The sequence below is a fragment of the Cynara cardunculus genome, unplaced genomic scaffold (assembly GCF_001531365.2).
Source record: "Cynara cardunculus var. scolymus isolate 2C unplaced genomic scaffold, CcrdV1 Un_Scaffold_326, whole genome shotgun sequence".
NCBI lineage: Eukaryota > Viridiplantae > Streptophyta > Magnoliopsida > Asterales > Asteraceae > Cynara > Cynara cardunculus.
The window spans coordinates 198,553-211,610 of NW_020200571.1; the positions used below are offsets into that span (position 1 = coordinate 198,553).

The 13,058-nt window shown below is 34.3% G+C and overlaps 2 protein-coding genes across 4 annotated transcripts in view; both read left to right on the plus strand.

Annotated features, from left to right (window-relative positions):
• Nucleotides 1-2,108, plus strand: part of LOC112501613 (3-hydroxyisobutyryl-CoA hydrolase-like protein 3, mitochondrial) — an 8,051-nt gene extending 5,943 nt beyond the window's left edge. The window contains exon 10 of the mRNA XM_025105295.1: nt 1,848-2,108. Coding sequence (XP_024961063.1) covers nt 1,848-1,949 — 102 coding nt within the window. The 3' untranslated portion in view covers nt 1,950-2,108. The remainder of the gene's footprint in view (nt 1-1,847) is intronic.
• Nucleotides 2,109-5,696: 3,588 nt separating this feature from the next.
• Nucleotides 5,697-12,224, plus strand: LOC112501608. Of its 3 annotated transcripts, none has more exons than XM_025105286.1 (15): nt 5,697-5,949; nt 7,666-7,743; nt 7,835-7,884; nt 7,967-8,020; nt 8,412-8,464; nt 8,626-8,698; nt 8,825-8,886; nt 9,365-9,433; nt 9,513-9,618; nt 10,533-10,603; nt 10,807-10,907; nt 11,312-11,407; nt 11,497-11,564; nt 11,655-11,700; nt 12,065-12,224. In XM_025105286.1, the coding sequence occupies exons 1-15, from the start codon at nt 5,875-5,877 to the stop codon at nt 12,134-12,136; spliced, it is 1,074 nt and encodes a 357-aa protein (XP_024961054.1). In that variant the 5' UTR covers nt 5,697-5,874; the 3' UTR covers nt 12,137-12,224. The 3 variants fall into 3 exon arrangements, with proteins under 3 accessions (XP_024961054.1, XP_024961055.1, XP_024961056.1); XM_025105287.1 differs by having other exon boundaries at nt 5,708-5,949; nt 7,666-7,723; XM_025105288.1 differs by lacking the exon at nt 5,697-5,949 and adding an exon at nt 7,455-7,531 and having other exon boundaries at nt 7,622-7,723.
• The last annotated feature ends 834 nt before the right edge of the window (nt 12,225-13,058 follow it).

Genomic DNA, 13,058 nt, shown 5'->3' on the forward strand with positions numbered 1-13,058 from the left:
CCTAACCAACCCACCACTAGCTACTGTCGCCGTCATACCCACCAACTCCCCGCCACCCAACACCATCCCACCATTGTTGTCGTGACAACTCACCTCGCCACCCACCCAACCCATCGTCCAGCCCCTAACCTAACCCCCCACCACCACACCACTACCGTCTCCATCACAACCGCCCCCACATCCTTCCCCCACCGTCCTCGCCCACCCCCACCCGTCGAGCAGGGCAGTGCGGGGGTGAGTGGACGGGGCGGGGAGGAGTGGTAGTTGTGATGATGATAGTAGTGACATGGTGGGGTGGTCCAAACAAAGACGGTTATTCCAATTCTTTTGAGGGATTCCATTCCAATTCTTACCAACCAAACGTCTGGTTAAAATCCGTCAAATTCCAATCCAATTTCTTCAAAGTCAAATTCCTTTGATGGATTCCAGTTCCACCAAATTTCATTCTTTGAACCAAACAGCCCCTAAGTTTCTACTTTTTGCATGAAACTTGCATCAATCTTTGGACTTGTAAGCAGTTCGCATGTTAATCTAATCTCATTCCGTTTCTTGTCTTGTCTAAATGAGACCTAGAAGACGAAAACGAGACTGATTTTGGACCCGTATGGGTAACATCTTGTTCAAGTTTTTGGGATAAAAATCTTAGGAATTTGCATAAAATGGAAAAGAATAAACAAAATTTAGGGGGCATACATCCGAATTAGAACTTAGAAACCATACTAGGCTATATGACAACCAAAAGAGCATGTACACCTAAAACCCCGAAGAGCTGCAACTATGAAACACCCCCTAACAGTAACATACATACACCGTAACAAATAAAGAAAGCAACCTTAGGTGCTGTTTACCAAAACAAATTGGTAAAAGCTAACCATGTAAGAGTGCAGCTGGGTGAGTTAGAAAGTACTAAAACTGACCCGATAATCGAAATAATAATGCTGACCTGGTAGGTGCTCGGTCAGCACCTTCAGTCAAATCAGTCCCTAGGTAAACGTGCTGATGCGGACCGAGTTTTTTTTTTTTTTATTTAAGGGTGTCCGAGCCAAAGCCCGACTAATCCCCGGCAATTTTTGGAGGCTAAACATGGCCCCACTTAAATGTCGCCAACACTCCCCTCCCAGGGCTCGAACTCGGGTTCATGACTATGCCATGCCCAAGCCTTACCACTAGGCTGGAAGGTCTTTGACTGATGCCGACCGAGTTAGCTGCTGATGCAGCGTGAATGGTAGGTTCAGGCATGGTTTACAATTCGTTGATTCTGTAGAAAACCCAAATGATGAAGATAGTACAGGACTTTGTTGGTTCAACAGAATAACTGAAGATGAATTGAAGAAGAGAATTCTTTTAACTAATAAAACAATCTGTATAAAATCAAAACATTAGCTTAACATTTAAAGACTAGAAATCCTAGATAGATGAGGAAAACCAAATTCTACCAGTGTGAGATTTAGGGGTTGTTTGGTTGGCTTTCCATTAAGTCATGTATGGATAAAGATGTCTGTGTGAATTAATCTGGCTGTAAAGATTGGTATAGTTTTTGTTTGTGAGTGTTTTCTCATAAATGGAAATAGCGTGTTTTTTAATTGGGAAGGGCAGATTTGGAGGAAAAAAACTTGGCTTTTTTCATAAAGTTCGCCCTAGAAGCTTACTGAATAAGCCACTTTTGATATCATTAAGCCACTACCAAATCGTCATGTATAGCTAAGTGAATAAGTTGTAAGTCTCATTAAACTCATTAAGCTGCTAACAAACAAACCCTTATGAGGTTTGTTTGATATGGTAAATTATGTAGTGGGTAATGAAAAAGTGGCGAGGAAATTGATCCTTTTTATATGAAATTTGAGCAGAACCCCAAGTGGAATCCATCAAGCTTAGAGGAAGTTAAAACAAGTGAAGTGGAAGCTCTATTTAAACCGCTAGACTCAGCGGTAGACGAACTCGGTGTTTGAATTCGTCTCGAAATAATATTAGCACTGTAAGTTCCAAGCGCTCGAATTAGCCTTATGTCGTAAAATATTTCCGTTCACATATAATGCAACTATTTCATGCATAATTCGAGTGTTTGTAATCAATCTAATCAATAATTAGTACATACCTTGTTTGCATTTTGGACATCTCTAACGGGTAACACCAAATCTATATAAATTGGTGCAAAATTTGGTATATCTTCTGCAATAGGTAACATCAAAATGTAAGATTCTAGATATATTCCTTTCTGTCTTTTCAAACTGGTATAATTTTTGGTGTAAATGAATAGTGTTGCACCAAATTTGGTATTAGATTTGGTGTTCTGATTTAGTGTCGAATTTGGTATTTGGTGTAACATCTGGTGTCTCCATTGGAGATAGGTCTTGTGAATTATTGAAAATTTTAAAATAATCTATTTAAAGACGAATATGTGAATTGATGTTACATATTATTCACATATGAATCTTCAATTAACTATTTCAAATAATTCACATGTGAATCTTCTTTCCATATCTTCTCATAACATTTAGATAAAACAAATTTTGCATCGATCTTAGGAGACAGATAGACTGTTTTTATAAAGACAAATTTAAAGAAACAAACAAGTAATCTACATGTGAATGTGTATGCAAACAAGCAATTTTTACGATAAATAAAACATACACCAGGGTCCAGGGACGGACATATGTGAGATAAATAAATTAGAGTAAATTACAAATTTGGTTACTGTGGTTAGTTATAAATAAATTTGTTGTTTCTACAGTTTTGAAATTACAAGATAGTCATCATGGTCATGTAAAAACGTCCGGATTTGATTCTTCAATGACCACTGTTAAACGAGAGACTTTTTCATTCTTTTATCGATTTTTTGTCTTTTACCTAATAAAAAACCACCAGGACCAAATCATAAAATCGTTTTTTATTGATTAAAAGACAAAAAAAAATCGATTAAAAGAAAAAGGCCTCTTATTTAATGGAATATTTTAACGACTGTTAGTGGGAGGAACTAAATTTAGATGTTTTTACAAACCATAATGTCCATATGATAATCTCAAAACTACAAGGATGAAAAGTGTTGTTTTTGATAAACCATAGAGACCAAATTTGTAGTTTACTCTAAATTAAACAAACCATATGGCACAACGGATTTGGATAACACTTGCTTAAGGGTGTGTTTGGTGTCTAGACAGAATAGACGGACATGATAGAACAATTGTTCAATGTTTGGTAAGATAAAACTGGACATAAAAGAACAAGTAGAACGACTAATTTACCCCTAATAAGTTGTTTATTTAATTATTTTATGTAATTTATTAAATTATAATAGAAAAATTAGTTTTTATAACAAAATATATCATTTGAAAGTTTTCGTCAAAACAATTAAAATGACACCAAATAAAAATTTTATGTAGTTTCCAATTTTTAATTTCCTCTTTTCTACATTATTTTTTATTATTAATATATAATAAATTACATAAATTAATAAAAATATAAAAACCATATAAAAATAATATTTTGAGAACAGTAAAATGAAAGTTTAAGAAAAATAAAATACAATAAATAAAATTTAAAGAATGAATAAAATATAAAAAAAAAGACATATTTGATGTTTTAAAAGAGAATTAAGTTTTATTTTAAGGTTGTATTAGTAAAATATAAATCTGTTTCACCATGTTCCATGAGGTAAGGGTGGAACAGGTCTATTCCACTTTATTTCACTCTATTCCTTTCTATTCCACATAAAATTTATACCAAACATACGACATAGATTTATGTTTTGTTATGTTATGTCTAGTGTACCAAACGTACCTTAATTGATCAGATATGCTTACACAATTATTATAAATAATATTTCTAGTTAAAAGATAGAGTAAATTACATCTTTGGTCCTTGGGGTTGTCAAATTATAAAGTTTTTTTTTTAAATTAATTATAATTTTAATCATACATTAAGTCCCTCTAACTAACTCTAGTTAAAAAGGTTAGTTAACTAATTCTAAACTTAAAGTTTTCATTATTTTAATGAATAATAAATAAAATATATTAAAATAAAATGAAAAAATAAAACCTTAATTTTATTTATTTTAAATCAGTTGAAAATGGTTAAACCATAATTTTCCCCTTAAAAATTTAAGCAATAGCCCTAGGTCGAATCCCACCACTTCAGATTTTATTTAAAATACATAATATTTATATACGACAATTGCAACAATTAAACTTACACATTCTCCTCACTTTTGGTGAGCTTTGAACTCCTGACCTCTTACGAAGCCAAAAGATATGATACCGCTAGGTCAAAAGCCCTTTGGTTCACTTCAGAATTCTTCCCCTCAACCTCGAGATGAAAGAACACTTCACAAAACAATGGTCCACTGTTTCGATACGGTTAGTACCCTTTGTTTGGTACCATGTGATTCTTTTTATTTTTCATTTTACACCCTTATTATATTAACATAAATAATCGGATATTAGCTAAAATACATTAAAATACATTTTTTTATATAAATTATATCATTATATTTGTTTCGTCAATACTTTTAAAATGAGTTTGATATTGAATATATTTGAGTTTAATCATATTGTTAAATATCATAAATACGTATGAACTATTTTAAAATACATTACATTTTATACCTTTATAGCTATTTGTTTAATTTATAACATAAGGGTATAAAATGTAAGTATTAAAATTAATTGGTATATTTAATAATAGAAATAAATCCAAAGAACTTTGATATTGAGTTCATTTTGAAATTATTCAAAAAATATTATAATCATATAATTTGTAAAAAGAAAAAAACAAATATTTTTAATGATTTTATTTAAATATAATCTATATATATCTATACTATATTATAAAGCATTTAATAAAAACTCTTAAAAACTTTTTTTAATGTATGAAGTTTATTGATGCATATTACTTAAAATTCAAGATTACAAGTAAAGTGTGCATAAGTACAACTTATTAAAGCTTCATGTTTGAATTCATGTAACTAACCGAGAATAAATATAATCAAATAGATGATAAACATTTCATTTTAAAATATAAAAAATCTAAAATATAATTACGATAATTATCGGATTCTAACAAAATAATTAATTATTATATATAAAAAATATATTATTAAACCAATTATAAATTACTTCGTTATTGAACCTAAATTGAATTATAATATAATTTTGAATTAAAAAATTACACAAAAAATGAGAAATTTTAAATAGTTAATTTGATATTAATATCGATATATTTTTGTCAAAATTTTATGATATATTCAAATTTATATTTTATTTAAAAATAAAAACATTGTCGTATTTTCAAAATCACATAAGATCATATTATAACATCGACTGAGATAAAGAATAAAACGAAGTATTGAAATCAAGATGGATTTCGCTGTATTGCACGAGTACCTTATAATATTAATATAATAAAAGTGTAAAATAAAAAAGTAAAAAATATAAACTAAATTAAATAATTAATTATAAATGTATAAAATGTAATTTAAAAATTAAAAATATTTAATTTACAAAAATGGAGTTAACAGAATTTACTGAAAAATTCCATTTTTGTTTGAAAATTTGGTTTGGTTCAAAAGACAGCTATAAATGTATTTATTTGGGGAGATTTGAGACGAGATTAGCACATGGGAAATAGTTGAAGGACCATTTTTGTAATTAACTCAATTTCATAAGTAAGGCTGTTGTGCAACACAAGACGCAACGGCGCTGGAGTTGAAAACGAATAGCATCACCGTCACCCTCTTTCGTCCAAACGATTTCAAACCCTCCAATCATCAATGCAATTTACTTCACAAAACCCCTCTTCCTCTTCGATCACGAACCCCTCAATTTGATTGATTCAATCGCCGTCGTTTCCTTCCGCCCTTCTTTCCGGTGCCGCCGTGAGATGACGTTGGGATCCCTTGCCGCGGCACAGACTCCAACATTCCGGACGGTTGTCATCCCCTTCTCAGAGCTTAAAGTAAGCTGTCTTATTTAGAAACCAAATTTTAAGTTATAACCTCTGCGATGATCAATGATTCATGTACTCTTTGACGAATTCTTTATTGGAAAAAGAATAAAGTTAACAAGTGTTTATTGATTAGAAGAAGTTATTAAAAGGAACCCAATAAAACCATGGTTCTGAATGTTATATAACCAAGGGATCGTTTACCCAAATACTTATCCATGGTAGGAGTTAACACTATAATCTCGTAAGATTGTAGTATATTAAAACGGTATCGTATGCAACAATTCACCTGGTAAACGCTTACCCAAGTAAGAGTTCTCACCATCACTTACACTTACCGGGTAAGACTCTCTATCCCTATCATCGCTCTTACCGGGTGTTGCCATGTGCATCAGGCGAGGAAAGTTACCCGATCCACACTTACTGGGTAAGTATTTAGTAAACGCCCCCTACTAACTAGTAGGATATTAAAAAGGTAAGAAAAATCGAATTTGGTGTTACAAAAGCCGCTTATTAGGTCATGGTGTACCAGGTGGCATAGACACAAGCCACGGCGGCTGTTGCTGTGAGCCTTTCAGAACACTGAAAATAACTAACATGATGTTTAAGAACTTGTTAGGATTCCAAAACTTCCCATCAACTTAGACGACTTAATTGTTCGGTGTTATAAACTCAAGTTTATAAAATCAGATTATTAGCGCATTTGGACATATTTGGGGTTCTATAAAGCGATGTTCTGTTGTAGTGTTAGCTAAAACCATGGAAGTTTGTTTGAATGTTGATGCGTAAGAAGTGTTATTGATTAGAAGATCGGAAGAAACAATATGAATTAACCACAAGGGTGGTGTCTGATTGGTTTGAGCTTGGCTCCAAAGGTCAAAAGTACCAGGAGGTCCCAAGTTCAAATCCAAAGAGGAATAAAAATCCCCTTGTGGCCATGGAGGTTCAAATGCGGTGACTCCGGGCTATCTGCAAAGCAGGTGGTAGCCCTGGGATTAGTCGGCTTGCATAGCGGGTTGGATATCCAAGTCGGCTCGCATAGCGGGTTGGATATCCAATTTTGTCGGGGAAAAAAAAAGAAATAATATGAATTTTATATCAACACTTTGGTTGTTGGTTAAAATCGGGTTTGAATCTTGATGTTACTAGAGTTTTTTGTGTCTTCATTTTCCTCTACAGTTCAAGGTTGAGTCGCCTTTTATGTGATATCAATGAAAATCGGGACTAGCCGCAAGCCTGCAATTACTTGTTGGAAAATACAGTAAACCCGAATCAAAATATCAACAAGTTTTCGTAAAAAGACAATGTGTATGCGGTCATGGTTGTTGTTACTTTCATTTACTGATACTGCATATCGACATTTCTAGGATTTTTTTCGTGCAAGTTTTTACATTTGAACTTTTAAGCAAGAACTGTATGTGATTTAACGAATCAACCATGTTTACGTCACTTGTAGCTAAACTACCAAACCAAACCAAACAAACCCAGTTTATCCAGCTCGGAAACAAGTCTGAGAGGTGGGGTGTATGCAGACATGCCATCTACCCAAAGAGTAGAGCGTATATTTCCGTGAAAACCCTCAACTTGCAAAAGAGTGTGAGTGAAAAGATTTTGACAAAAAGCAAAGAACTTGAAAGAAATGACGATTTCTAAAAGAAGAAAAGATTGTGTTCTTTTTACGCAGGTTCAAGTTATGCTGACTTATTTTATCTGTAACCATATGAATAGGATAAAGATGCTGATTTATCTGTGAAGATCGAAGAAGGATTTGGACCAGATGGATTGGGTATTTTATCTATATCTGATGTACGAAAGTTTAGTGGTAGTTCTATGTAATTTAACTTATCAATAAGCTTCGTGTTTGGAATTTGAAATTTACGCTCTTCGTTTGGTGTAGGTTCCTGGTTATGCTTTCTTGAGGAAGAACCTTCTGAATCTTGCTCCGAGGTAAAACATCTCAAAAGTGCTTTAAAACATCTCAAAATTTATCAGATGGTTGTTGTTACTACATCACTCTTTTTTGTACTAGATTAGCCAACCTTCCTGAAAATGTGAAGAAGGAACTAGAAGATCCTCAAAGCCGGTAAATCTTTGTCTTCATTCTTTATTTTGGGGGTAACCGTGGGTATCTGGGCCAGCTTAGGCGCACCGCCTAATCCCCGGGCGGCCTAAGGATAACTAGAAGATGGAGTCATTGCAGGTGAACCTCCGTAGCCACAAGGGCTAGTTATCCATGATTTATTGTTTTTTGGTAACCGTGGGTGTCCAGACCAGCTTGCACGCACCTCAACTAATCCCAGTGGGACCTAAAAAATCAGCCAGGAAAATTTCCAGTGGCCCTGAGGAGACTCAAACTACCAACCTATGGGGAGGAGTCTCAAGGCGTAGCCTTTATTTGGGGATGGTGAAAATTTGGTTTCGTGAACCAGAAAGCTGTTTATCTCTAAACCGTCACTATATTTGTTATCATGTAGGTATAACTTTGGATGGAGCCATGGGAATGAGAAGCTTGAGTCTGGAAAACCAGGTGAACGTAGTTGTAAAACTTGATTCTTGAATCATTACATTTAAAGACAACAAAATCCTCTCGTGGGTGTGAAGAGATTGAACAAAAAGTGCGATAAAATGCTAATAAACGTTCATAAAATGTATCTCTGATAGACTGATAGTTATTTCTTAGTTGTGCAGACCTGCTAAAAGGTTCCTTCTATGCAAATCCAATATTAGACATACCCACTACCGAGGCTTCTCTGATTCAAAGGTAAAATGTCGAAACAAATACGTAACAATTTACCTTTTGAAAAAGTTCCACAATTACCCTTTTGCTCATTTGTAATTGTTATCGATAGCATCATTTCGGTTCACAAGATATCTTACTTATCTGTAGGTACCCTGCATATTGTGGATCAAATATTTGGCCTCAAAGTACTATGCCTGAACTTGAAGTGGGTATGCATTTTCTATCTTTAACTTTATGGTTTGTTCCATAGGTCGCCAGTTCGAGGTCCCTAGGGCAACTAGGCACTTTTCTTGAACGGTATCTTCCTTCAGGCCCAATGGGATCAGTCGAGGTGCGCATAAGTTGACCAAGACACCCATATTTTTTCCAAAATGTTGATAGCATTGACAACCATAAGCTAGTTTATTTTTTGAGTTTATTGAAAAAACCCTGTTCGTTCTACTAAAAGCTAGCTTTTTGAAAAGCTACTTCGAGTAGCGATTCAATTAGCTCCAGGTTTTTCTTCCACCTTCTTCCCAATTATGCCTACCGTATATTTTGGCTACTTTAACATATTCTTTTAGGTCATTTTTCATTATCAACTGGCTTATCAGCTAACAACTAGTCTATCAGTCAAGGGTGGTTTATCAGCTAGTTTGCTAAACATAGGCTTGGAACATATGATAGCATATTTTCTTCTTCATGCAGCTTTCAAAGCTCTCGGAAAGCTTATTCTTGATGTCGGTTTACTGGTAGCATATCACTGTGATAAATATGGTAAATTTTCTTAATTATCCATTTATGACTATTTCATTCTTGAGTTGAATTTTGTTCATTTTTGGCTTTAATGGAACAGTGATGAAAGAGAGAGAGATGCTGCCCAATGAAGGCATTGAGCAGATTGTGTTTCGTTCTCGATGTCATAAAGGTCGTTTGCTGTATTACTTTCCTGCTGAAAAAGGGTAAATAGTCTTTCGCCATTACCATATTGCATGGATTATAGATATGAATATATATATATATATGTGTGTGTGTGTGTGTGTGTATATATGTATTGGAACAATGTGAGGCCACTCAGCTTTTGTGAGACTCGTGAGACCATATCTGATCCCTTGGATGAGTTGATCTCCAAATCTTCATAGCAAAATACTGAGACTTCACAGGGCCAAACCTTCTCATGAAAAAAAAACAAACCTTCACATCAAAAACATGACGAATGCAATGAACCTTCATAGGAAAAACACTCAAAACCGTCACATGAAGCACATATGAAAACTTTACTGTGGTCTCACGGGTCTCACATAAACTAGTTGTCCCAACTCTATATCTTGGGGCAAATGAAATAAGAACTGGAAAAGCATTGAGAACTGAGAAAACCACTTTCATATGTATTATTTCACATCCGAAACATAAGTGTTTTGTTTCATATATGAAACAAACACACACAAACACACATGAACAACAATACCAAATTTTTTGCGTTTCTCGTTTTATTTTATCCATATACATATATAATAATTATATGTAATATATATATATATATATATATATATATATATATATAGGGTTGGGTTCACGTGAGACCAAGAGTTTTTCTTGAGACCCGTAAGACTAATTTATGTTCATTGATCAACTTTATAAGCTAATGATCTCATGGTCTAAAGTTGCACGGTGACAATTTTGTGATTATTGAGAAGTCTCATGACAATTTTGTGATTATGAATGTTCAGATTGTAGATCTAATCCAAGGGTTGAGAATTGGTCTTACGGGTCTCATGAAAAACCCTTGGTCTCACATGATCCCAAGTCTCTCTCTCTCTATATATATATAGATAGATATACACACAATATAAATATGATATGAATCTTCTTGTAGTAACGATTCCCAAGATACGGACTCCATGTCATCATGGTGCGGCTGGCATACGGATCATGGTTCTCTCACCGGTACACGAGTTCTATCGCTTATATGAAACGTTGTCTAGTTCCACATTTCATTAAAATAGACCAGAGGGGACGGTGACGTCTGGGCATCAAACCTAAGGTCTTACCGGTTGAGTCACCCCAAAGGTTTTCATTGGATTTTTTATGGCAAATGGGAATTAAATAAATTTGTATAGATCTAATAATTGCTTGAATTCAACATGTAGGTCTTACGTATGGCATGTTTACGAGAGACGGTGTAGAAATGCCTTGCCCTGATAGTACGGCTGGCCTTTACATCAAAACACGAACGGGTCAAATAGTCAAAGTACGTTTTCTTTCTTTGCCGTTTACATCTTGTTCGTATGTTTTTGTGACGTCTTTTACTTGCTTCAAGTTTAGAATTATCATTTGCACAAAAACCTTTTATTCAACCGGTAAGATCTTGAGTTTGCTCCACCGAGGTCATCAGTTGAAGTCCCATGAGGCCAACTGGAGGGTTGGTCTGACTGTTAACTTCAGGGCCCATGGGATTAATCGAGGTCTGCACAAGTTGTTCTGAATCCAAAACATGTCTTTCATTCAAGATTTTGTTGGTTTCTAATACCTCTTGAGGCAAAAGAAACGGAAAAAGTTTGCGTACATCTGACCTCCTTGACCCTACCTCCGGTGGGATATACTGAGTTTGTTTGAAGTAAAGGTATCATAACAATTTGGTATCTTTTTCCTTAGGTTGTGTACGGCGAAGATGAAATTGCATACCAAATTGGCAATATAACCGAGATACTTTCGGGAGGTCGTCTTTGTGCAACACCGCATTGTGTCCGTGTACGCTCACTTGCCTTTTCTCTCTCTTTTTTTGAAACATTCATGCGATACGGGATTGTTTTGACATGATTTGGAAAACCATTTTGCAGGCACCGAAAGGCGGAAAAGCAGCAGGACTCGAACGTTCGACCTTTGCGTTATTCATGCAACCTGACTGGTTCGCTTCCCACATAACAACGATCAAACCCTTTCGCTTACTAGAATGTAATTGGCTGATATTGTTTCGATTTCGTTGTTCAATTTTCAGGGACGAAAAACTTAATTTTCCGGAAGCGGGAAACGTTCATCAGGAGGTATGTAACGACCCTTTAGATGCTACGGGTTTGATCTATATTTTTGAACCAAACTGAAAATAACCGAACCAAAATTGTCAACTTTGATTCGGTTAAGTTCAACTTGGTTAACTTTGAGGGTCAACTTAACTGGCAATTTGAGTCTAGTTTAGATTGCCGAGGATTTTCTTGGCTGTTATCTTGTGGGCCCCATGTTTAGTCGAGACGTGCATAAGTTGGTCTGGTCATATACAGTTACCAAAAGAAAATAGTCTAAGCTCCGTTTCATGGTTTAAACTATTTTTTACGTAAATTGGATTGTTTCGGGTGAAAAAATGGTTCGGAAACTATATCGTTTTGTTGTCGTGTGATTCGGTTGATGCAGGCTAACGGATTGCTTACGTTTGGGGAGTACACCGAAAAGCTTCTTGACAAGTACTATCATTTGAAAATATAGACCGTTATTTGAAGTTGTAATAATCAGTTTTATTTTTATAACGCATTTAAACACTACAAAAAAAGTATATAAACTAATTTATATAGAATTAAAAAGAATATAAACGTTTATTGGCTTTTTTTCAATCAGTCTTGAACCCGAGATTGGTTTTGGCCGAACCGAGCTTGAAACGGTCATGATCGATTCTAGATTCGTGGTGTCCAAATAGAGTGGGCAAATGTAACCGGTCCTTAGGGACCGTTTGAGGTTAACTAAAACCCGACCTGATCCGTAGCTGGTTAAATGAAGACTGGTTCGTAACCGCATTCTATCGGTACCAAATCAACACTGTTGAGTTAGGATTATTAAGAACCCGAGCCATGTCATCTTTAGCAGGTCAAAAGGTTAATCAGACCCTCAAATATATGTAAAATTAATTGGTACCAATTAAAGTTGATTGGTACTGTCTTACCAAATATGTAAACTTGCTTGGTATACGGTATTGGAAGTTGTGTACCATGGTAGTATTATGGTATCGACTTATTTAATTATTTATTATTTTTTCTATGTGTTTTATATATTAAATATCAAAATATTGTAACTTTAACTACTTTGTTTGAATATTTAAATGTTTGTAAGTTTTATTTCTTGCAATTAAAAACACCTATAAACATCATATGTGTTACCTGAAAACTTAATATGCCATTTAAAATATGAATAAAATGGTAAGTTTTTATCTATATAACTTGAAGTTGGTACAAAACCAATATTAATATACAAGTGCAAGTTTGAATATGATTTGAAAGTTCCAAAGAATCTAGAAGTAAATGGGAGGTCGTATCTCTAGAACCTTCCACATAAAATTAAAATAAATTCTATAAAAAAGGAAATATTTTTTATTATATTTTTACTAATAATTTTTTTTGAAATAAATTGTTTAAGA